The sequence below is a fragment of the Drosophila kikkawai genome, chromosome X (genome assembly GCF_030179895.1).
Source record: "Drosophila kikkawai strain 14028-0561.14 chromosome X, DkikHiC1v2, whole genome shotgun sequence".
Lineage (NCBI taxonomy): Eukaryota > Metazoa > Arthropoda > Insecta > Diptera > Drosophilidae > Drosophila > Drosophila kikkawai.
The window spans coordinates 9,139,532-9,163,061 of NC_091733.1; the positions used below are offsets into that span (position 1 = coordinate 9,139,532).

The following is a 23,530-nucleotide window of genomic DNA, read 5'->3' on the forward strand; positions in this document are numbered from 1 at the left end:
ATAACACTTGAAAAAGGTTTAGAAACTTAGCTAAAAGGTTGTACAAAAATACCAAAAACTACCCCTGGCTTGTTAGCTCTCTCTCTCTCTCTTTCTGTCACTCTCTCGCATTGCAAAAACAACCACCACGTGGCCGTGGCGCGCTGTCGCTGTCTCTCTTAACTCCCCAAACGCCAAGCCCCCCACCCCAAAGCCAACCTTTTCCATTCCCAACCCCACCTCCCCCTCTCTTCAAAGGAAAGCATCAAGTTGGCGGCAGTTTGAGAAGAAACGCTGAACACATCAGATTACCGCATTAAGTGCAGGTGTGTGTGTGTGTGGTTAGTGTTTGTGTAATTATGAGACGGAGAAACGACCTGTGGAGACCAAACGCAAAAGCCCCCGTATAAAAAAAACATGGTCACCAAATAAAAAACTGATAAAGCCACCGAAAAGTTGAACCTTCCTCCCGACAAATCTAAATCCCGGCCATAACCGAGCTCGAAAATAACAAAAATAACTGCGTAAACAAGTTGGTGCCTGCAGCAAATGAAAATAAAAAAAACTAAAAATATGTGAAAAAAGAAATAAAGAAAAAGACTCAAGTCGGATGCAGCCGCCAACATCGTTAATGAAGTCGAGTAAAACAGGTTTGGATAAACATTTTGATTTTGATTTTGTTTTGGTTTTTCGTTCGCGCTCCAAGCTGCCAGGGAAAGCGGGGGCGGGGGCATTGAGCCAGGGTACAAAGTTCACAAAGCACAAAACCCACAAGAAACAGTGCGAATTGTTGTGTTTGCGATTTACTTAAGCTTTGCACGCTCTCCACAGTCGAGGTCATTTAAATAGGTCAATGGGTTAAGGCAAAATTATATAATATATATATTTTTTATAATATTATTATTGATCAAATAAATCTCAATAAATTTAGAAAATAAGTTATCACAGTCGAGTTCATAGAAATAGGTCAATGGGCCAAGGGAAAATTATTTAATATATTATATTATGAATATTATTTAAATAAATCTTAAAATTTTTTTAAATATTGAAAAGTAAGTAAAGTAAAGAAATAAAATCTGGGAATCTTTTTCAGATCTTAAGTTATTGTTGAGTATAAAATAATTTACCCATTCAATAGCAGAAGTAGTAATACTAGTATTACCTATTACCTAAAGGTTCAAAGTATACACGCCTTGACAGACAACGCGTAATTACCATACTGAACACGAAAGTAGTTAACTTTGTCACATTACTATAATTATGGCCCCCACTGTACGTGTGTGTTTTAGATTTTTAGATATTCAATACATGTGCACATTGCACTGCGAATTGCATTGCCTTCTTATCCAACTGTTGAATAACAACAAGTATAAGGCATTTAGATACCGCCAAGTATAGTATATACATATATACATACATATGTATTTACCGTATATGTACATACATACATATATATAAGTCGATGCAATTGCAACGGTGGAAAGAGGAGAGAGGGAGAGCGTACATGCAAATTAAGCCTGCGAGTGAAGGAAATAGAACTATGGGAATGTGGGAGGAGAGAGCGAGAGGGCCCGGGCCCTGCCGTTTAATGGCCTTGAGTTCTGCTTACGTTGCTCTCCAGTACTTTGTTGTTTTTGTAGCTTTTCCGTTACGAATGCTTTTGTTGCTGTTGTGGCGGAACACAGTGTCAATTTCAAACGCAGAATTTCTCCCCAGCGAACGCAACTTGCGGCTCAAAGTGTTTGGTTTCGACTTCGAACACGTCTGGCACACGAGGTGAATGCACCCGGCCTATGGAGAAAAAATAAAAATAAAAAAATAAAAAAAACAGAAAGGATGACAAGACCCGTTTTTACGGGGAATTATGCTTGAAATGCATTCGCAGGTCTATTTTTTTACACATAATTTTTACGATTTGCCCTAGAATACCACAGGGTTTAACAGAAACCTTATAATGTTCACGCAAATGTATCTCAAAGATTGCATTACTCAAAGGTGAAATTAAAATAAAGGTACATAAACCATTTGTAATACTAAAAACATGTTTTTTGAGCTCAGCTAAGAATAGAAGATGCTACTATCTTTATTTATTTTATTATTATTACTATTAACTTATTAAATTCTGAAGATAAAGGATACATTAAAGATGCATATGTAAGGTTAAATAAATAAATTAGAATACAAATTATTTGAATTTGTATATTTTTAGTAGTTAAAAATTATATTATATTATATTTATACCCTTTTTTAAATGTAGGAAATTTTCATTATATATTATATATTATTATTATAAATATATATTTTATATTATATATATTTATACCTCTTTTATATCTAAATTTCCATTAATATTAATTATTAAATAATAATACATAAATGCATGTAGATTGACACTGAAATTTTTCCACTACGAAGATCAGGTATCAGTTCCAAATTCTCGGTAGACGTACAGGTGTTCGGAACGGAATCATTGGCCAGTCTTGAGTCAGTGGTCAAAGTCCCGTTAGCTGTTGAAAAATCTGAGCGATAAGCGAGGCTATGGCCTGCAAGTCATGCGTAGACATCAAGAAGCCGTTGCACAGCCATAATGATAAGGTCACAAGTTCCAAATAGGTGGGTTGTCTGGGAGGTACTGCAGGTTTTAGTGCTTTACAGCCACTGGATTGGATTATTACCGCAATCTTGGACTCGAAATAATTGCTAACAATGCCTAATAAATGGGTTTAAATGCTAACTCTTATCGGGCACTAAAATTGTAAAATAGAATGTTTGTATTTAGTATCCTTCGAAATAGTGTTATATTAAGTGTTATTATATTTTATTATTATATATTATTTAAGAGGCACAGTTTTCCCGCCAATCCAGAGATCACACAAGGTTGCATCGTTCTCTCTTTTCACTTTCGCAGATCACAGTTGCAGTTGCAGTTTGAGAGAGAGAGATAAAACGTTTGAGAGAGAGATATAAAGATACAGATATTTGAGGACACCCACTAAGAGCGGGAAAAAGTGCACCAAGTGCAGCAGGAAAATCCAATACAGCAGCAGCTGAAATTGTACTTGTACACATAGAGAAAGGAATTTAAGCAAAAGGGTAAGTTTTTAATATATAAATATTTTTTTTTTTTTTATCGCATCACAAGCCATCTTAGAATAAATATGATATAGATAGAGATACATTTTAACCTAAACTCTTGGATTTTTCTCACTGCAGGCAACCAGATACAGATACAGATACGCCAACGCGATCAAGCGGCGTTGTGTTGGTGACCGGCTGAGGGAGCGAGCGAGTGAATGAGTGAGTAAGTGACTGAGCGAGTGAGTATCCGCGGCAGGCGGCATTTACTTGGCACCGAGCCGCACGATCGCGACAGTCGCGTCTCAGCACTCGACAGCAGCAGCAGCAGTAGCAACGCAGCAGCAACAGCTCCAGTCCGGACTCCAACAGCTCCTCCGCCACCGCTACAGCCCAACTCTCATCAGCCAGCATGAATCCAGCTTCTCAACTGCTGCGTCTGCGCAGCGCCACCGCACTGGGCATGCGTGTGCCCCGCTCAAGCCGCTCCATCACGACCAATCGCCGGGAGCGGACCACAGCCAGTGCCCAGCGGGAGCGAACGCAGGGCGTCAGCGAGACGGACAAGTTCCTACACTTTAGTCCCGAGGATGGCTACTACAAGACCTCACCCTTTGACCCCGTCGTTGTGCCGAATGTGCCGCTGCACGAGTACGTCTGGCGCGACTTTAAGAAGTGGGAGAGCCGTACAGCCGCGGTGAGTAGTACTTGTATACTTTGAATAAAAAAAGAGTACCTGAAAGAACCAGAAAGAACCTTTTTAAAGGTGCCAAAATACTATAGCAAAAGGAATCTGATAGACAGCACGGAAAAGTGTCAAGTGAAGTGTCTTTTTCGAGTGATTATTATTTCCTCTCCTCTTTTTTTTATGTGTGTATCTGAGATACTATATCCCGGTGATCTTTAAAGGCAAATCATTGAAATAATATTAAAAAACGGAGATCATAGAAATATTCAAAATAATATTTAATAGAAAATAGTGAAAAAGTATTGCTTAACAAAAATGGATAATTGAAAAGTGTGTCTTCCAAAGTCTGCTGAGTCTCTTTCTTTGTAAAGATTTGACTGAACAAGAGCCTCTTCCGTTTAAAGTGGTTTATATATCCAAGACTTAAATCCTACCTAGATTTACTGCCTTCCATGGTAATCGATCATCCGGATTCACACATTAGAAATGAATTTACCTTTTTAATGATATTTACCGCTCATCAGAAAGGCCGTAAAGTCGAGCCCCATTAGAGTCCTCCCCCCCGAAACGTAGTAGAATCATAAATTTTTGGGCTATCGAAATCGTTGTCGTAGGCGCCCGGAGAATTTTTGGTTTGTTTATGCCGGTTTATTGAACCTGAGAACCTACACGTCTATATATAAAGTAGTATTTATACGTACAAATGTTCGCAGTCTGATTTGCGTCTGCCAGAGTTTTTGTTTTTCGCTCGTTTTTGTTTTCATTTGTATTTATTTTTGCAATTCTGCAGCTTTTATTGTATCCTACGGAGCTCTCCCCATGTTGGGTTCAGTATCGGTATCAGTATCAGTCCCGATAGCCTGGGGAGGGGTATGTGGGTCACATAAAAGGCCCCTGGCTGGGCTCGCTCTTATCAGACACCGCTAATGACGGACGTACTTGATAAGAGACCCCGGGTCTAGTCTTGGCCGCGATAAGAGCGAAAGTGAATGTATCAACTGTAGTGAACACCCATTAAATGGGCGGGGTTCCTCCTTCTCTGCCCCCACACAAGCACTGCAAAACGGATCCGTTCCGGTCCGACTTTCTTGATGAGAACATCGCAATCTATTGCGAATCCCGTTCCGGTGTTCCAGCTCATTGGGAGGAAATTGATCATGGGGTCTGGTTTGCAGATAAGCAAAGCGATTAAAGCCGCGGTTTAGCGGATCAAACTAGCAATACCCATTATGGTCTAAGTAAGCATATAAATCTGTAAATATTATTTTGGGTTCATTTTCGATTAATTTTTAGTTCAATTTTGGTTCGTGCGACTTTAGGAAGTGGGAGAACCCTTTTTATGCCATTGGTAGTTCATTTTGGGGTCATTTTTATTCATTCCGAAGCTTGTAAAACAGGGAAGGACTCATTTCCGACCCTATAAATCATATATATTCTTGATCAGCATCGATAGCCGAATTGTTTAAGCGATGTCCGGAGAAAAACAAATTTTTTGAAATTTTTTCAAAATTTGATAAGGGGTGTAACATCATTAAAATTTACAAAAATTGGCCAAAATTTTATTTTTTTTATATTTCAAAGTTAGTATGCAGATTTATTAATATTAAAAAAACTAACACAGAACTGTTGTCCGAATGGAAATTAATACTATTTTGGCCGAGTTATGACATTTTTAAATGATGTTTGAGTTTAGAAAAAATCTTAAATTCTAAGGGAGTTTTCAGACATTAAAAATATATCCCATTAAAGTCTGTGCTCTGTGGATCTGCTTGTAGTAGCCCCCTTATATGCCATACATTGCATTGTCCAGGCGACCTTCGCCAATTGTTTACACTTTTCACTTTTCGCTAGGTTTTCCGTTTGTGTTTGCGTTTGAGCTTCGCGCAAATCAAAGTGCAAATAATTTTCATTGAAATTTATTGCCATCATTTGTGCAGTGTGCGGAGGAGGGTGGCAACACCAGATCGTAACCAGAGCCCCTGGCAATTGTTGAATTAAATGCAATTAAAAGTGCCGAGCAAAGTTCGCTTTTTGTTTCAGCTGTCGCCTATGAGAACCCCTCCTGTAAACACCCCGAGAAGAATCGGAGGAAAACAGTAACGCTCTTCTCAAGTGCCTTTTCATAGATAAGATATGGCTTTCTAGTTGTGTCATCATTACACATTACCTTTTGTATATAACTGATCTACCTTTGTTTTGGCTTTTGATATATTAAGGTTTTGTACATATTTCTTTTGTGGTTTTATTAGTAATCAAAAGGTTATTCATTTTTATTTATTTAAAGAGCGAATGATATTTGCTGAAACTAAAGTTGAGCAACTTGCGTTTAAATATTAACGCTTTCCTAGGGGTTTTTTCTTGGGCTCTTTAAATTTATTTGTACAGATTTTTAGAAAGTTCACAATCAACAGACAGATCGATCTAGGTTCTCAGTTTAAAAATAAAATTCCTCTGGTACTCTCAGTTTGTTTATAACTAGAAAAACGGAACCGGATTGGACGTCTATAAACATCTGTTTGAAATTGCAAACTGCAATCGTAGATGACTTTCCACCTGGCAAACCTAAATTTCTATTAATAAATAAACATACGTGAGCTTTTGGGTCTCTTTACACGGGTGCTTTCTCAATTCCGTGCAAATAACTTACTCTTCTGTAGGTAATACGTGTTTATTAGTTGGGTTTCTGAGTTTCTGCCTAGAATTTCTCCATTTATTTGGCATTCTACAGCTGCACTCATGAGTCATCAGTGCAATCTGTCAGTTGTAATCAATTTCCATTGGCTATTACACAAGCAAACACATGTGGGCAGTTGCTCAAGTGTTTTATAAACCCCAATGAACCCATGAATTCCCCGATATGCCCATATAATGCGCTTTTAATTGCCTCGCCATTATTATTTACGCCTGCTTTTTCGGTTACTCTCTGTTTGTTTTTTTACTTTTTACCTTTTTTTTTTTTGGTTTTGCTTGCTTGCTTGTATTTGCGTGTTGATAATTTTTTGATGGGTTTGTTTTGATTTTTTTTTGGTGATCGACGTCAGCATTGGGTCGAGGTCCAGCCTCCGCCGGCATTTTGGAACGATCTCTCGACTCTCGCAGTCTCTTTTCTGGCAGACAGCGTTGTCAATTTAGCTAAAAAGTTTATGTATTTTATTGCATTTTTTTAGTTGAAAATATGAGAAGATTTTTTGGAATTTTTGTGAGCTGCAATATTATGGGAATTTTAAAAGTTAGAAGCAAAGTTCAAGAACCACAAGGAGGGCCCCTATATTTCTGGTTTTACTTTTAGTCTTAGAATTATCAACTGGTTTAGGTATTTTACACTGAATATTGAAGTTGCTTAGCATCGGTTACTGATAGTTCTTTTCAGAAATAGACTGCTTTTAGTCTTAATAAAATTTTAGAAATATTATCATTATACTTGGGTTTATAAGGGCTTAAAATTATATATAAAAATGGAACTTTGTGATCATTTTCTGTTGGGATTTGGTTTGTGATTAGCTTAATTCGATTGTAAGCCTTTTCCCAGGGGTTCCCTTTCCCTAGACAATTTTCATATATATTTTTTTTGAGTGCTCTCCTAGCTAGACTTTCTCGTGATCGATGGTGGGCACCACCACCACCGGCAAGAGTCAACAAACGCCGCAGAGTGACTAGAGAGGGAGAGAGGCATGCCGAGGCGACTCGTTTAGACTCTGCAGACTTTGTACTTTGCCCCACTGAACTTTGGACCGTCGCACCGAGGCGAGCGGCAAGCCAAGCCAAACTGAAACTGAATCGAGCGGAGCGGAGCGCCCGGCAAATTGCACGAAATGATTCTCTTATTTTTGTTTATTATTATTCTTTCTTTTTTTTTAGCCGCTTATTTATTCATTATGATGTGGTGTGCGCTTGTGTGTCTTCTTGTTTTTTCTTCAATTTAAAACATGGCAATTCGGTCGCTGTCGGCGGTCCGGTTCGGTCCGGTCCTTCTATTTATAATGATTATTTTTAACCGAATGCGATTTCTGACTGCGCAAATATTTGGCAAGAACACACCCTCCAAATCGCGAATGCGACACCTCATTCACTCACTTAATTCGACGATAGCAAAAAGTCTTTTCATAAGCGGCGGCCTTCACCTTAGCCCTGAATGGGGGTTTTGGGGGGGTCAGCAAACATAAGGCAAGGCCGGCAAGCAATCAACTTCAAGGGAAATCTATTTAGGAAATTTGTTAATACAAAAGAAAAATACTGGTTACCCTTTAGGGATATTAATTTGGTGCAAATGGCTTTACTCTTGTTGATCCTCATATATTAAACACCAAACGACCTCCTTTCAATTTAGGATAACTTTGTGAATTTTGCTATGATAGATGTAAAACTTGGTTACAATATTCTTAAGATATTACAATTAAATACCTAAACCCCCATACCTAATTAAATATAATTCAATCAGTTTATAAACCATATCAAATTGTTAGAACTGACCTTGGGCAATGACCACAGAAAGGGACCTCAACTGGGGCCACTGAAACCTGAAGTGATTGGTTACACTCTCCCAGAGATAAAGACCTGATTGAGTCGAGGACAATGCCACTAAAATGAAGTAATTCTTATCGAATGAGTATCAATTAGTGTCTATATATTTCCCGCGGGTAACTGGCCCAATAAGTATGCTGCGAGCATTACTAGCAACCTTTGCAATTTCACAATATTACCACCTGGCTTGAAATTGGAATCTTTCTGGGTCATAAACACGACTCACCCCACTTGATGGAGATTGCCTGCCAGCATTCCTCAGATAAGATTCGAGCACACGCTGGGCTTTTCCCAGGCACTGCTTTCGATTTTGATTTGGTCTTATCTGGAGACTTGCAACTCGATTTAAATATAGTTTTATTGATCGTATATTTTGTATTTTTCAGGTGTGTGTGATCACCGATCGGCAGTATACCTTCGCCCAGATGCGCGATGCCAGTGCCGCCTTTGCCGTGCGCCTGCAGACCCAATTCAAGCTCCACAAGCCCGATGTCCTGGCCATCTGTCTGCCCAATCTGCCGGAGTACCCCATTGCCACGCTGGGTGCCATCGAGGCGGGCCTCACGGTGACCACCGTGAACCCTATCTACACGCCGGGTAAGTCTTATAATACCCATGGGGGCTTTTTTTTAGTTTGTAGTTTAAAAATTTCGATGATAACATACATGAGGTAGTACAGAAGTGCTCGTGGCGATAGTAATTTGGTATACTATTTTTTTTATCAGAGATAAAAACTAAACTATGATAGCAGTAACAGTAATTATACTTTTAAAAGCAACCCCAAGTTGCAGTAGGGTATTTTCTAGGGTTTATCAGGTGGTTAAGGATCAAGGTTAATACGAAGATATCTTCCCTAAACTCTTGAATAATATTAAAACAATACAGCAAGAGATGGGGTGGTTTATAGGGTATTGTAAATTTAGTTAGGTTCCTTTTTTTAAAAATTAAGTAAATTAAAAATGTTTTTTTTTTGTTATGTAAAAATCTGATTTTATAATGTAAAAAAATTTTTTTTCTGGGTGAAGAAATTATTTCCGACCCTATATATCATATATATTTTTGATCAGCATCAAAAGCCCAATCGTTTAAGACATGTCCGGGGGAAAACTAATTTTTAGTCATTTTCTCAAAATTTTATAAGGGGTTAGTTACATCATTAAAATTTTCAAAAATTGACCAAAATTTGAATTTTTTAAAATTTGAAACAAAGTAAGCAGAATTGTTAATTTTATAAAAACTAACACAAAACAGTTTTCCGATTTGAAATTAAGGCCTTTTTGGTCGAGTTATGATTTTTTAATTTTTAATTTGTCTCAAAAAATTTGGATAAATTTGTTATATATTTTGTACATTGTTAAAATACAATTCTACAAATTGTACTTACCCAAAACCATCCCCTAAATTCAACTGTTTTGTAAATTACTCCTTATACTATAATTTAATTATACTTTATGAACAAAAAACCAATTTTTTCGCTAAGCTTTTCAGGCCTTTTGGTTAATTACACTGGCCATAAACTCCGGTACTTCTACTATACACCTGTCCTGACCTATAGACATAGCTAATACCCTTCATAAAAGAGTTGGCCTTCCTAATTGGGCAAATAATAAAAGAACTATTTGCGCGAAGACCGCTGTACGTACGCCTAGGTTTATTGGGGGGGCCTCTCGAGTGCGTCAAAGTCGGTGCCTTATCGGAGGAGGCGCCTCTTAGCATATGTTCTCATGGGTTCCAAAGTCGAAAGATCGTCACCACTGATTTGGCCTCTTTGACTTCGTTTCTTTCCAGACGAGATCGCCCGCCAGCTGACATTCAGCGGGGCCAAGTTCCTGGTGGGCACAGTCGCCGGCTTTCCGACCCTTAGCCAGGCCTGCAAGCTGGCCGGTAAACAGCTGCCCATTGTGGTGGTGAGGACCAGCAAGGAGGATGCCCTGCCCGAGGGCGCCATCGATTTCAGCGAACTGACCAGCACGCAGAATATACGTTACGATGACCTGCAGGCCCCCAAAGACGCCACCGCCAACGATCTGGTCTTTCTGCCCTTCTCCTCGGGCACCACCGGCCTGCCCAAGGGCGTGATGCTGTCGCACAACAACATCACCAGCAACTGTGAGCAGGTGCAGGTTTCGCTGCCTCTGGATCTCACCGGTCCCCAGGAGACCCTGCCCGCCGTCTTGCCCTTCTTCCACATCTACGGCCTCACCGTGGTGATGCTCTCCAAGCTGGGCCAGGGCTGTCGGCTGGCCACCATGCCCTGCTTCAAGCCGGATGACTTTATGCGCTCCCTGGACCAGTACAAGGGCAGCATCCTCAATCTGGTGCCGCCAATTGGTGAGTGGATATCTGGGTTCTTGGAGTTTGGATTTAGAGTAATAATTCCCCTGCATTGCTGCAGCCCTCTTCATGATCAATCACCCCAAGATGACGCAGGAGACGGCGCCCTATCTGAAGATAGTGATGAGCGGAGCAGCCCCCATTGGCCAGCACGATGTGGAGCGTTTCTTGAAGAAGTAAGTGAACATCTATAATCCCTGATTTCTGAGCTTATGCCCTCCGTCTCTCTTATCTCTCTCTGCCTGCAGATTCCCCAAGACGTCCTTTAAGCAGGGCTACGGAATGACCGAATCCTCGCCTGTGGCTCTCCTAACGCCCGATGGCAACACGCGCTACGCTTCCACCGGAGTTTTGCCCGCTTGCACGGAAGCCAAAATCGTGCCCTTGGATGGCAATGATACCAAGGGCGTGGGCCCTAAAATCACTGGAGAGCTGTGCATCCGTGGTCCACAGGTTATGGCCGGTTATTTGAACAATGAGGAGGCCAACCAGGTTACCTTCCATCCGGGCAACTGGTTGCGCAGCGGTGACGTGGCATTCTACGACGAGGATGGCCTCTTCTATATCACCGATCGCATGAAGGAGCTGATCAAGGTGAAGGGATTCCAGGTGCCGCCGGCCGAGCTGGAGGCGGTGCTGCGCGATCATCCCAAGATCCTGGAGGCGGCCGTCTTTAGCATTCCCCACGAACTGAACGGCGAGGCGCCGCGCGCCATTGTGGTGCTACGGCAGGGCCAGGAGGCCACCGCCGAGGAGATTGCCGCCTATGTAGCTGAGCGTGTGGCGCACTACAAGCGACTCGAGGGCGGCGTTATCTTTGTGGACGAGGTGCCCAAGAATCCCACCGGTAAGATCCTGCGCCGCGAGCTCAAGCTCAAGTTCTCCGACTGAGCCTAAGATTAATGCCTCCTTAGGATATATTCCGTGTGATTTCTGTTCGTTTCCCTTTGTTTTTATCTTTTTTTTTTTGTAATTGTTCGTCTCAATTGGCGGCAGGGCAGGAATCTCTGCTCGGAGGCCACAGAAACCCCGTGTATGTATATGATATGACCATCAATGTTGGTCCTGGAAGCGGGGCCGGTTCACACATTGCATTTACCACATTGAAAATATTTAGTTCGTAGGCGTAGAGATAGGTCTCGATTAGTCACTTGATTGGTCCATAGTTGGTAAGCGTAGCTTAGGCAGCAGTTAGCCGTTAGACCGATGTTAGCCATATAATAGACCCCATATACACCCCATGGATACTGGATACCATATCCCCCGACATGCGTATGACCCTCGATTAATACTTAATGATATTTAACAGGTTGACGATATTACCATATAACAATTATATATATTATTTTTTTGTCTAGTACCCTAAGCTATATCTGTTGGTTAATCGTATTGTAAAGCGGCGGTATGTCATGTCTACATATATATATTTACTATACTATTTACATATGTCATGTACGCCACGATGTTTGAGAATAAAGACAAAAAAGGAACTATATACATGTATGTTGTATTATTCTGGGTGGATAGTGAGATGCAATTTTGACCCAACAGCGCACTATAGCTGTCATGTATTTATTTTATAATTACCATAATTATAATAAGAAATAAAACCTTCAAATTTGAATTCGATTGCAATTTTAATCAATTTTAATTTTTTTTAAATATTTCTCTGATTTTTTTCTGAATGTTTTAGAATTTTTCTGAATTTTTTAGCTTTTTTCTTAATTTTTTAGATTTTTTCTGAATTTTTTTAGATTTTTTTAAAATTTAACTGCCAAAATTTGAATTTGAATTTAACGACCAACCGCTATAGTGTGCCCAGGTGCATTTTATTTAAAATTACCGGCAAAATTTGAATTCAAAAGGTTTGAGTCTCCGCTAAATCGCTTGCTCCGAAATGGTTCGAAACTTGGACTTTTTATAACAGTTTTCAGTTGCTTGCTGCTGATTTCTGTTCTCCTGGTACCCCAATTTGGGAAACGGGCAATTTGTATGGGAATGTTCGGAAACTTGGATGGGCTGCTGTAGGGATGTTGTTGTAAGAAGGTTGTTGTTGCCATCAAGCTGTTGTTGTCGGCAACAAATTGGTATAAATGCATAAAATGATATATAACAGTTTATACCAATTATTATTTTTACCCAAAAGTTTTTATAACAGTTTATACAAGTTTTAGTCGCTTGCAGCTGGTTTCTGTTCGCCTGGTACCCCAGTTTGGAAGGCGGCCAAATTGGATGAAAATTGTTGCTCATGTGCATCAGTGATGCTCACTTTCGTCAGTGATGCTCATCTAGCTATATTGCAATATTGGGTGGGATATAAAATAGCGCTTAATGCCAGTGATGCTCAACTAGCTATAATGTAAAATAGCTAGATGAGCATCACTGCCATTAAGCCCGATTTTATTGCCTCCCAATATTGCCATATAGCCAGATGAGCATCACTGATGCAAGTGAGCATCACTGATGCAAGTGAGCATCACTGATGCCAGTGAGCATCACTGATGCAAGTGAGCATCACTGATGCCAGTGAGCATCACTGATGCCAGTGAGCATCACTGATGCCAGTGAGCATCACTGATGCCAGTGAGCATCACTGATGCCAGTGAGCATCACTGATGCCAGTGAGCATCACTGATGCAAGTGAGCATCGCTGATGCAAGTGAGCGACAATTTTCCTTCAATTTGGCCGCTTTCCAAACTGGGGCCGCTTCCCAAACTGGGGCCGCTTCCCAAACCGGGGCCGCTTCCCAAACTGGGGCACCAGGCTAACAGAAATCAGCAGCAAGCAACTGAAAACTGTTATAAACTGTTATAAAAAGCCCAAGTTTCGAACCATTTAGGAGCCGGCGCAAGTAAGCGGAGACTCAAACCATTCGAATCCAAATTTAGTAGTTATTTTACAGCTGCGCCTGGGCACACTGAAACTGATCGTCGTTAAATTCAAATTCAAATTTGGCAGTTAAATTTAAAAAAATCAGAAAAAATCTAAAAAATTCAGAAAAAATCTAAAAAAATTCAGAAAAAATCTAAAAAATCAGAAAACTCTAAAAAATTCAGAAAAAAATCTAAAAAGTTCAGAAAAAACTAATAAATGCAGGAAAATTTCAGAGAAAATTTCAATTATTGGGTGAAAATGGCATCGTACTTTCAACCAGTGATGCGGATCTAGCTATCTTGCACCAAGAAAAAGACTGCATATTCATTTTTTTCTCTATATTTATTTGTTTTCAAGTTCCCAGCTACCTGTTGTTGTTTCTGCTTCCTTCCGCGCCCTTGGTCCTGGAAATCGAACTCCATAGCATACTATAAATCATTACAAGTTTATTTATTTACGACAAAATACACAAAATTTTAGATTTGATTTATTTAGGTTTTAGCTTTTAGTTTTTCTCTTAGTTCCTCTTCGGTTTGTTGTTCTTGCTGCTGCTGCTGTTATGATTCTCTTGCGCACTGCGATTACAATTAAAGTTACGTGCACTTAATATACAATATAAAAAAAAATATATATGTGGTGTGTATGTAGATTTATGTGGATGTGTGTGTGTGTGCTCGCTCGATCGTGGTTTGTTTAATTTATTCGGGTAAGGAATAGTGCTTAAACACAAATTAGTGTGTTAATTACTCTAGCGAAATGAAAAAAAGAAGGAAACTGGAATCAAAGACGCGACAAAAATTGCTTTAACTAAATTCCAGTTAAATGTTAAATATAAATAACAAAATTGATTTCATTCTTCCTTCTTCTTTTTTTTTGTGTGTTTTTTTTTACATTTTTTCATTGGCTTTTTGCTATGAACTAAACAGTGTAAGAGTAAAGTACAACAAATTGTTAAATGCATACATATATTCGTGGTATATCAAAAATAAAAGTGACAAAAATATATATTATAAAGCGAGACAGATTCATATATATATGTTTATATATGTACGGTTACATAGGACCTCGCCGAGTCAAATAACAAACAAATGTTTATAAAGTCATAACTTTGAATTGATTTCTCTCCTCTTTTTTTTTTGTTTTTTTTTTTTTTTGCAGAAAACTGAATCCAGGAATCTGCATGTGTGTGTGTATAGTGTGCGTGGGTGTGTGTGTTTTGGGTTTCATTTTTGGAAGAGCGCTAACCTTAGAAGAAACAGTGTTGCAACGTGTCAGGTTCCAGCTATCCCACAAAACTTTTCCTTTACCAATGAATCGATGGGGTTAACTATGAGAAAATTTGGCCTATCTCACATTTTTTTTATAAATTATTTGACAAAAAAAAAAAAAGAAAAAAAAAACAATATACAAACAGCAAATAAATTTCTGGGACAAATGAAAACAATTTAAAAATAATATATGGCACGATTTGCTGAATGAGAATACATATTGAATTGTACTACAAAATGTTGTGAAACAGCCAAAAAGAAATGACAATATAGCTTTTATTTCAGCTATGCCTTTTATAGGCATCATTAAAACTGAATAATTAATTACTTTGAGGCACCCAACTTGGGATTTGCAAATTAAACTCTCAAAAGCGACTTAAATATTGCACATTTCGTTATCGATTGTTGGTTAAAAAGCCTTAAGGGGATAGCCTATCGGTGCTTCCTGTCTCGTTTTCTCCTTCTCTCTCTTCCTTTTTCTTTGGCTCCTAATTTGCAAATGGATTTGGCTTTAGTTTTGTGACAGAGGCAGTAGTTGTAGTTTGGACAGTTGAAAATTCCAGAAAAAAGCCAAAGAGAGAGAGAGAAAGAGGGGGATAACGAGTTGAAACAACACTGTTGTTGAAAAACTCCTCTTTTCTGTTGATGTACAAGGTATATATGTATATATAGTATATAGTTTATAATAGTTTGGTAAATAAATAGCTAACACTCTCTGCTTAAATGGTTTCGCTTTAAAGTTATACAAATTTCACGTTGATTACTTTCTTCTTATCGGTTATCGGTTGCTATTTGTTATCGGTTTCGTTTTCGAGAGAAAAAGGCCACAAAATGTATAAACTTTAGCTGAGATTAACGTTGGTATTTCGCGTGTGTCCAAGTTTTGCTTTATGTTTTTTTTTTAGCTTTGTTTGTTTTTTGATTGTTACGCGGGCAAAACATTAAACACACACACACACACACACAGCAGCACACACGCGTGTGTGTATATGCATGCATATACATATACAATATATATATATAAATATATAATATCGGAGTACATTTTGCTACGTTCGATTGCAATTCAAACATCGATTTGTCGATCTTTTCTATAGTTTCGATTATCGATCTTTGCTGCTGCTGCTGTCTCGCTCTAACAAATGCCTGCTCCCACTCCCTCTCTCTCTCTCTCTCTCTCTCTTCTTGCCTCCTCCTCCTGCTCTCAAACTGTGTATTTCCTGTTTCCGGTTTAGAATTCCTTTGCGCTGCGTTACGTTGTCATTGCCATGTGCTGGATATCATCCCACTCCATTAGATTTCACGCCTTGGCGCCAGGAATCTTGGAGAGCACCTTGGACAGATCCACTCCGGTCAGAGCGTTGATCGATGGCGGCAGCTGGGCCACCAGGCGGGTCACATCGTTGGTCACATTATCGTTGCCGCCAATCAGGACAATCTCCTCCGTCTTGGCCAGCGGGGCAGCCACCTCGGCGGCAATCTTTTGTGGTTAAGAATGGATTGGTTTGTTTTCTCCTGGATTATGTATAATAAAACCCTAACTTACCTTGGGCAGCGATTCGAGGACTATGTTCATGATGGCTGCATCGCCGTACTGCTTGTACACATGCGCCTTCATCCGCATCCTTTCGGCCTCCGCCTTGCCCACCAGCTCGATAGCATGGGCCTCCGCGGAGCCAATCTTACGGATGCGCTCTGCCTCGGCACGGGCACTCTCGATGGTCTGGCATCTAAGGAAAGAAAAGAAATTCTGGCTTAGAAGGTTTATAAATTTCGAAGAGGAGCTTGGGATACTCACTGCTTGGCCTGGGCCAGGGTCTGCAAGCGGAAGGCCTCCGCCTCGGCGGGCAGCTTAACGGTGCCAGTGAGCTCCTTGTCCTTTCGCTGCACCTCCTGCGACTCAATCTCGATCTGCTTGCGCCGCTCCACGACCTCGATTTGGATCTCCTCGTTACGTATCCGCTGACGGATCTTGGCCGCCTGCAATTCGTAGGCCAACTGCGACTCGGCCTTGGCCGTGTTGATCTCCTGATCGAAATTGGCCTTCTGCAGCTTGTACATGCGTGTATTATCCTCGATTTTGGTGTCCGTCGAGTATTTAACATCCATGGCGCTCTTCTCGCACTCGGCCTCCCTTATGCCGGCATCCCTGTTGGCCTCGGCCACGCCGGCATCGGCATCGCGCTTGACCACAGCGGTCTGAGCCTTGCCCAGCGAGGCCAAGTACTGGACATCATCATAGACATCCTTGATAGTGAACGAGAGAATCTCGATGCCCATGCGACCCACGTCAGGTGCGGCGACTTCGCGGACCAAGGCCGCGAATTGGTCGCGGTCCTTGTACACCTCTTCGACTGTAAGCGTTCCTGCAAGGACACAAGGGAGATCATTTTATATTATTTTTGGGATTGGAAGGATTAAGAAGGGTTTATAGTTTATTTTTAGATTTTTAAAAATATTTATATATATTTTTGTATAGTATTTTAATAAGTATTTCAAGAGTTAAACAAACCTATTAAAGGATATCAGTGGATTTCTTGTTATGAAAAATAATTCTTTTAATTATTAAAATTAATATTATAACGTAATTTATAATTAATATAATTTAAATAATAGAAGCAGGGTTTAAAGTTATTTTCTATATATTTTTTATAAAGTATTTCAAGGTTTAAATAAAGTTTTTGGCTAAAAAAAGCAACTTGTGGCTTTTCTTGCAATCAAAACTAATTCTTTTAAACATTTAAATTAAAATCTAGCTACGATTTATAGTTTAGTTTATAGTTTATACTTTAATTGAAATAATAAAAACACCCATTATTGCGCAACAAGTAAAACTGGTTTGTAGTTTTATAATTTCCCTTTCAAAACACGTTCTAACCACACGTACTTTTGCGAATTTTTTCGAACTTGATTGTATCAACTATTTGCCAAGTGCACAAAATATGTAAGTATAGAATTTTTGAATGCCGAACGATAAGGGTGGGGATATATATGTATGAATGTACATTTATATCCGTCGCACTAGTAATCGATGTTAAATGACCTTACCGACTGACCACCAGCGAGGTGACGCCCACTATCAGGGCCACCTTGAAGACGCCCAACCAGACATCGGACATGGTGCCGGCCAACTAATGCCACACTCCTCCCAACGGTGGTGGCTACTTATGTGGAACTACCCCGCTATCGGGGATAGCAGGTAAAACATGAAAAAAGATAGCAGCACCTGTCCAGATACTCTATCTATTTTAATTAAATCATTCCGCGCTTGTATTTGACGTCATCTGACGCAGTCTTATCGCGTTAAGTGTTATCACTAAAGGCGTCACTCCATAAAAAATGGGGTTCAAGGGGGTATATTCCGGTTTAGATCGGTCTCTATATATTTTGATCTATATATTGTTATATTAATATACAAATTGATTGAAAACACTGGTTAATATAGCTTGTATTTGCATTTGTATTATTCCCATAGTTTCGCCACGAAGGTCAAGTTCACTTTGTACTTGTTTTTTTTTTGTTATTAAATTAACAATTAAGCTCGACTGTATTCACACGCGATTGAAAACAGCGACCAGACCAGACCCATCGGCGATGCGCCCACAACTGACAGCTTGAGTTGTCCGGGGTACTTGGATTCCGATTCGGAATGGGAATCGGTAGCGGTAGCAAGTGGAAATCGCCTAGAGACCTCGAGCCTCTCGTAAACTATAACAAACCGTGGAGTAGCTACTGCCTCTCGGGTTCGATGAGCCCATAAACCCTCCGCTCGAGTCTCTGTCTCGAGTTATGTTTAATTAAAGGCCCTAGATTGGCCATCAAGGTCGCGATTCGAATAGAACCACAAAAGCTTTAGTAGAGAAAAATCACACTTTACACACTTTGGTTATATTTTTTTCAAGGTAGAATTGCATTCCCGGAAATTGAGTTTCACTTTTTAGGCGAACAACCCAGGGAAAGCTGACTGGCAAGTGAGAGAAAAATACTGGGAAATATGTATGCACTTCCGTCTTGCAAGTAATCGAAAAATACTGGAAAATATGCCTTTCTGGGAAAAACTGGGAAATATGTTTTTTTTTACTTGCAAGTAAATAAAAATACGAGGAAATGTGTATTTCTGGCTTGCAAGTAAATAAAAATACAGGGAAATATGTATTCATTGGAAGTAAATAAATAAAAATACTGGGAAATATGTATTTCTGGCTTGCAAGTGAGTAAAATACTGGGAAATATGTATTACCAGCTTGCAAGTAAGTGAAAAATACTCGAAAATATGTATTTCAAAACAAAGCAAAGCATTCAAAAGGTAAACCATCACTGGCTTGTGGGAGGCTTTCAATCAAATCAACAGATTTCCCTGTGATTTATTGGCCACAAACTTGTTTCTTTACAGCAAAAACACATCCAAGTGGCCACAATTCGATCATATATTGTAATATATAGCCATCGACGGCATTAACCATGCCAAGCACATATTGTATCTCGCACTTATTATTCACAATTATCGAAAAAAGGTGACTATTAAGTATGAATATAGCTTCCTCTGGGGTTAAACAATTTCCAAGGCAATAAACCAAGGCTGGGTTTTAGTGAAGACCAAACAGAAGGGGTCAAGAAAACTGTTTAAGAAATATAATAGTATGGGGAAAAAAGCAAGAAGGAAAATCTTGCTAGACAAATGTACCTTAAAAAGTCAATACCTCAGCCAAAAATGCATTAATTTCAATTCGGTAAGCGATCTCAGTTTTCATGGGATTAATAAATCTGCATATTCCATTTAAGGTTATTGTTTAATTTCTCTGAAAATCAATCAAGTAGGCTGTGATTTCCTGACCATCCCAGTAGGCTCTGGCTCTTTAGCTGTCGGTGAACTCCGACCTAACCCAGTCCCAGTCTCATTTTCCACTCCGACCGAAAAGCACGCACACCTCAAAATAAATAGTCTCTCCACTCTCGAAAAAAATTTATAATTCTTTCGTTCTACCTTTTTTTATGTGTGAAAAGAAAACAATACGAACTCAAAATAAGAACTGGTAATAGTTCCCTCATAGGTAATCGGTTATCGGTTTTTTTTTGTTATCGATCCCTGCTATGATTGCAACGTTGCGGCGCCAACATGGCGGCGGTCGCGACTTCCTGCAGGAGAACAAGCAGCGGGTGTCCAGAATGGAGACCAACGGCCGCTGCCTGGCGGCGGCCAGTGCCCGCCGGGTGCCCCTGTGGCGTCCCGTGGCCTTGCACTACCCGGAAAAGCTGCGACCGCATATTAACTTAGGGGGCCAGCGGCGAACGCGGCACGAGCCGTCCCAGAAAGTTGCCGGCTCCGAACTTCGCAGCGGTCTGGCTCAGCCATACACGGGAGCCGGAGGTAATAAGATAGCTCCTCCCTGTGGCCGCGAGATGAACAGACGCCAGCAGGCGGACCAGCAGGAGCAGGTAAGGCTCCAGGGCGGCTGGGTGGATCCGCGGCGCAAGGAGCGACCGGTAAGGAGATGCTGTCACCCGGAATGCCAGTGCCATCAGTCGGCGGAGGTGAGATTTTAAAATGAAGACTGTGGAAACGAAGGTGATATCTTAATCTTTCTCAAGCAGGTTCCAGTTCCTGTTTCGCCTCCCAGCAGGCAGGGCGAGGGCGACCAGGTTGAACGGTTGTCCCAGTGCCCCTCTAGGATTTCACGTCACTCTATGAGAGAAGAAAGGTCCAAGGCGGGGGAGGATAGTATGGAGTCCGAGGCTCCGTTGAGTGCTAGGAGCCGTGCCTCCACCGTGACCATCAAATCGAAGCGATCTGTCTCCCAGGAGAGCAATCGCTCGAACGTCACTGTCAAGTCCAACATAACGGTAGCCTCCAAGCAGAGCAACGCCTCCAGGCAGAGTAATATCTCCAAGCAGAGCAACGGCTCAAAGCAAAGCAACATCTCCAAGCAGAGCAACGCTTCCAAGCAGAGCAACATCTCCAAACACACCATTACCTCAAAGAGGAGCCAGTTGAGTCAAAAGTCTGGACCCATGGAGGAGATGCCGCCGCCAGAATATCAAGACCGCAAGCACCACCATCATCAGCAGCAGTCAGAGCCCAAGCCACAGGAGCCAGTCCATGGTGATTACGAGGGCTACACTCCCCTCACGGCGGACCAAAAGCAGGCCATGCGGGAGGATGCCCAGTTCAAGTATGGAAAACTAATGGAGGAATACAATCATCTGCCAGTGTCTGCACCCACTCTGCGCGTACGCAGCCGGCGGATAGCCATCGAGAAGCAGCTGGATGAGCTGGACTATGCCATCAATATGTTTGATCAGCCCCATATGGACATGTACTATAGGCGCTGAGTAAGGACACCACTACGAACTCGTTAAAAGTTTCCAAATTCAGTTGTTGCCATACACGCAAACTAAACTACACAACAAAGACAAACTGAAGATTAAGCGACGCCTAAACAAAGATTAAGCGAAGACAAAGATTAATCGCAAACAAATCGAAGATTAAACAAAGGTTAAATTAAGATTGATCGATAACAATCGAAGATTAATCAAAGACACAGTTTATCTTTGGGAAGTTGATGCAAGTAACCCTTATGCAACTAATACTACAAATATCAGTACAAAATGGTAGAGAAAAGAAACCTACACATACAGTATAACACTTCTGGGAATATATATATATATATATATCATATAAAGATACATAATGCGGCTTGGTAGGAAGAGATTCGTTTACTAGTGGTAAAAAATTAATTAAATGCAAAGAGTAAAAAGTATCTATCTGGTATTCGTTTTATTTGGGAATTAGCTTAGTTATATAACAGCTATGTATATAACAGACGGTACATTTTCTACCTTCTCATAGCTTTCTTTTATATTTTATTTTTTCTAAACAGAAATGTATTCCAATTAATCTTGACTACACATAAAAATTTGCCTTGCTTCACCCAAAAGTATGCCAAGCTAAATCTGTAAGTTTGTATCTGTATCTTTAAGGTATTTTTAGGGGGGTTTTCAATTAATTCTCTTTATAACTTCTTCCTAATTTCAACTAAATATTAAACTAATATCAAACAAAGATCGTACTCACCCAATATGGCGCGAAGGTGGCCCTCGAGGGTCTGCAGGATCGTCTGCTTGATCTCCTTGACGCTCTTGCCCAGGAATTGCTCGGATGCAGTGCCTAGGAGCTCGTCGGCCTGATGGTGGAAATAATAAACATTCATCATCTGTTCGTGTGTGTGTGTGTTGTGTGTGTGTGTGTTTGCGTGTGTATGTGTTTGTTTTTGTTTGTTTGCATTGGTGTGCATGTGTGTGGAATGGCATATTGCAGATTCGATTTTGGAGCACGGATAATTCAGATAATTCAGTTGTTTTCATTTTGATTTCGGATTATTTTGATTTTTTTTATGATTGATTGTTGGTTTTTTATTTAATTTTTTTTTTATTTTTCACCCACACACACGCACATGCACACACAGACAGGGCGACAGAGATATATATATATATATATATAGAGTATATATGTATATAGAGATATTGAGCGATACATGGAGTAACGGTAACAGCAGCAACCAGAGCAGTAACGGTAGTAGTAACGGTAGCAGTAACAGTAGATCAGTTTTTGGGTTTTTTTTTTTTTGTATTTTTTCAATTTCAATTTTGGAAATGAATGCATGTGTGCGTGGTTTTTTTGATTTTTGTTTTTGGTTAATTTTATTTGATATTTCGTATACAGTTACAGTTAGTTTTGCGGATTAGTTGTTTTTATGATGACGTTGAACGATCGGTCGCAAGGTTTTTGGTCGATTTTTTTATATATATTTTTTTTGTGGTGGTGAAAAGAAAGTAGAGAAAAAAGAGAGTAGAACACAGAGAGATCAACAAGGTTTCATAATTGATTGCTTTTTAGTATCTTAATATTTTTTTTTTAGTATTATTTTGCAGACTGTACTTTTCTTCTTCTCCTTCTTCTTCCTCAGCTTCTGATGATGATGATTGAATGACTTTTTTGATCAAAAAACATTAAAGACAAAACAAAGAGAAAGAAAGAATAGCTTGGAAAAAGGCCACAAAAAAAGCTTAAGCATGCACTGGGAAAAATACTTTCAAAAAACCAACAAATCATATGTAAAGGAAAATGTAACATGATTTTCGCTAAGTGTATGTGTGGGTGGGTATGTGTGGGTTAAGGTGCTTGTGATGCAATTTTTAATATTATTTTTCTTGTAAAAAATCAAAACCAGGCAAAAACAAAATCCAAGATCGAATGTTAAATTAAATAAATGCAATAATAAACATACCTCGTCGTTATTATAATCGTTATGCTTATACGAAGATGACTGCAAAATCGAATGGGAAACGATTAAGTAATGGAGACAAACATAATTTTGAGGCAGTCAAATAAGTGTTTTGTTATACAAAAAATCGATCATAATTGCGACCAAATAAATCTCGTGACTGTGAAAAGTGCACTATAAATTTGTTCTATATTTTCATTCATTTCGGGTGCTGCATTCACTGATTTTTGTGATCAGACAAGTGGAGTGCCAGGAATGGAGACGAAGAATGGAAGCCATTTCATCTGCCATTCGATAAGAAATGTCGTTTTATTTATTAAAATTGGTTTAAATTGGTTTAAAGTTCAACTAAACCAGTAATGGAATGAATAATCCTTCAAATGATCAGGTGAAAACGGAGAAAAGGTAAACATAATAGTGAATTGTTATAAATAGAAATTAAATATAAACAGAGAAGGATATATATTCAGATAATGAGTTGATTGAATGATTTACATTTGTTGTTAAC

The 23,530-nt window shown here is 39.8% G+C and overlaps 3 protein-coding genes and 1 long non-coding RNA gene across 10 annotated transcripts in view; 3 read left to right on the plus strand and 1 right to left on the minus strand.

Moving 5' to 3' along the window:
• The first annotated feature begins 243 nt into the window (after positions 1 to 243).
• pdgy (pudgy) lies at positions 244 to 12,092 on the plus strand. Its single transcript, XM_017173470.3, has 7 exons — positions 244 to 629; positions 2,888 to 3,072; positions 3,193 to 3,751; positions 8,650 to 8,860; positions 10,052 to 10,594; positions 10,659 to 10,773; positions 10,846 to 12,092. The coding sequence occupies exons 3-7, from the start codon at positions 3,467 to 3,469 to the stop codon at positions 11,486 to 11,488; spliced, it is 1,797 nt and encodes a 598-aa protein (XP_017028959.1). The 5' UTR covers positions 244 to 629; positions 2,888 to 3,072; positions 3,193 to 3,466; the 3' UTR covers positions 11,489 to 12,092.
• Positions 12,093 to 13,898: 1,806 nt separating this feature from the next.
• Flo2 (flotillin-2) overlaps positions 13,899 to 23,530 on the minus strand; it is a 115,697-nt gene continuing 106,065 nt past the window's right edge. For 2 of the 6 annotated variants that reach the window (XM_070287984.1, XM_070287983.1), the window contains exons 4-8: positions 23,026 to 23,064; positions 21,813 to 21,951; positions 16,539 to 17,106; positions 16,287 to 16,470; positions 13,899 to 16,220 (exon numbers count right to left, since the gene is read on the minus strand). In XM_070287984.1, coding sequence (XP_070144085.1) covers positions 16,041 to 16,220; positions 16,287 to 16,470; positions 16,539 to 17,106; positions 21,813 to 21,951; positions 23,026 to 23,064 — 1,110 coding nt within the window. In that variant the 3' untranslated portion in view covers positions 13,899 to 16,040. Of the gene's footprint in view, positions 16,221 to 16,286; positions 16,471 to 16,538; positions 17,107 to 17,788; positions 18,153 to 21,812; positions 21,952 to 23,025; positions 23,065 to 23,530 lie in introns of those variants that run through there. The other 4 variants (XM_017173448.3, XM_017173451.3, XM_017173450.3 and 1 more) reach the window with 4 other exon arrangements.
• On the plus strand, positions 19,621 to 21,498 carry LOC108079193 (uncharacterized). 2 transcript variants are annotated; one of them, XM_017173454.3, is made up of 2 exons: positions 19,621 to 20,272; positions 20,330 to 21,498. In XM_017173454.3, exons 1-2 carry the CDS (start codon positions 19,832 to 19,834, stop codon positions 21,068 to 21,070), a joined length of 1,182 nt encoding a protein of 393 aa, XP_017028943.1. In that variant the 5' UTR covers positions 19,621 to 19,831; the 3' UTR covers positions 21,071 to 21,498. The 2 variants fall into 2 exon arrangements, with proteins under 2 accessions (XP_017028943.1, XP_017028944.1); XM_017173455.3 differs by having other exon boundaries at positions 19,622 to 20,272; positions 20,333 to 21,498.
• Positions 21,623 to 23,189, plus strand: LOC138929072 (uncharacterized). Its single transcript, XR_011445497.1, has 3 exons — positions 21,623 to 21,693; positions 22,705 to 22,895; positions 22,969 to 23,189. It is a non-coding gene; the product is annotated as an uncharacterized lncRNA (long non-coding RNA).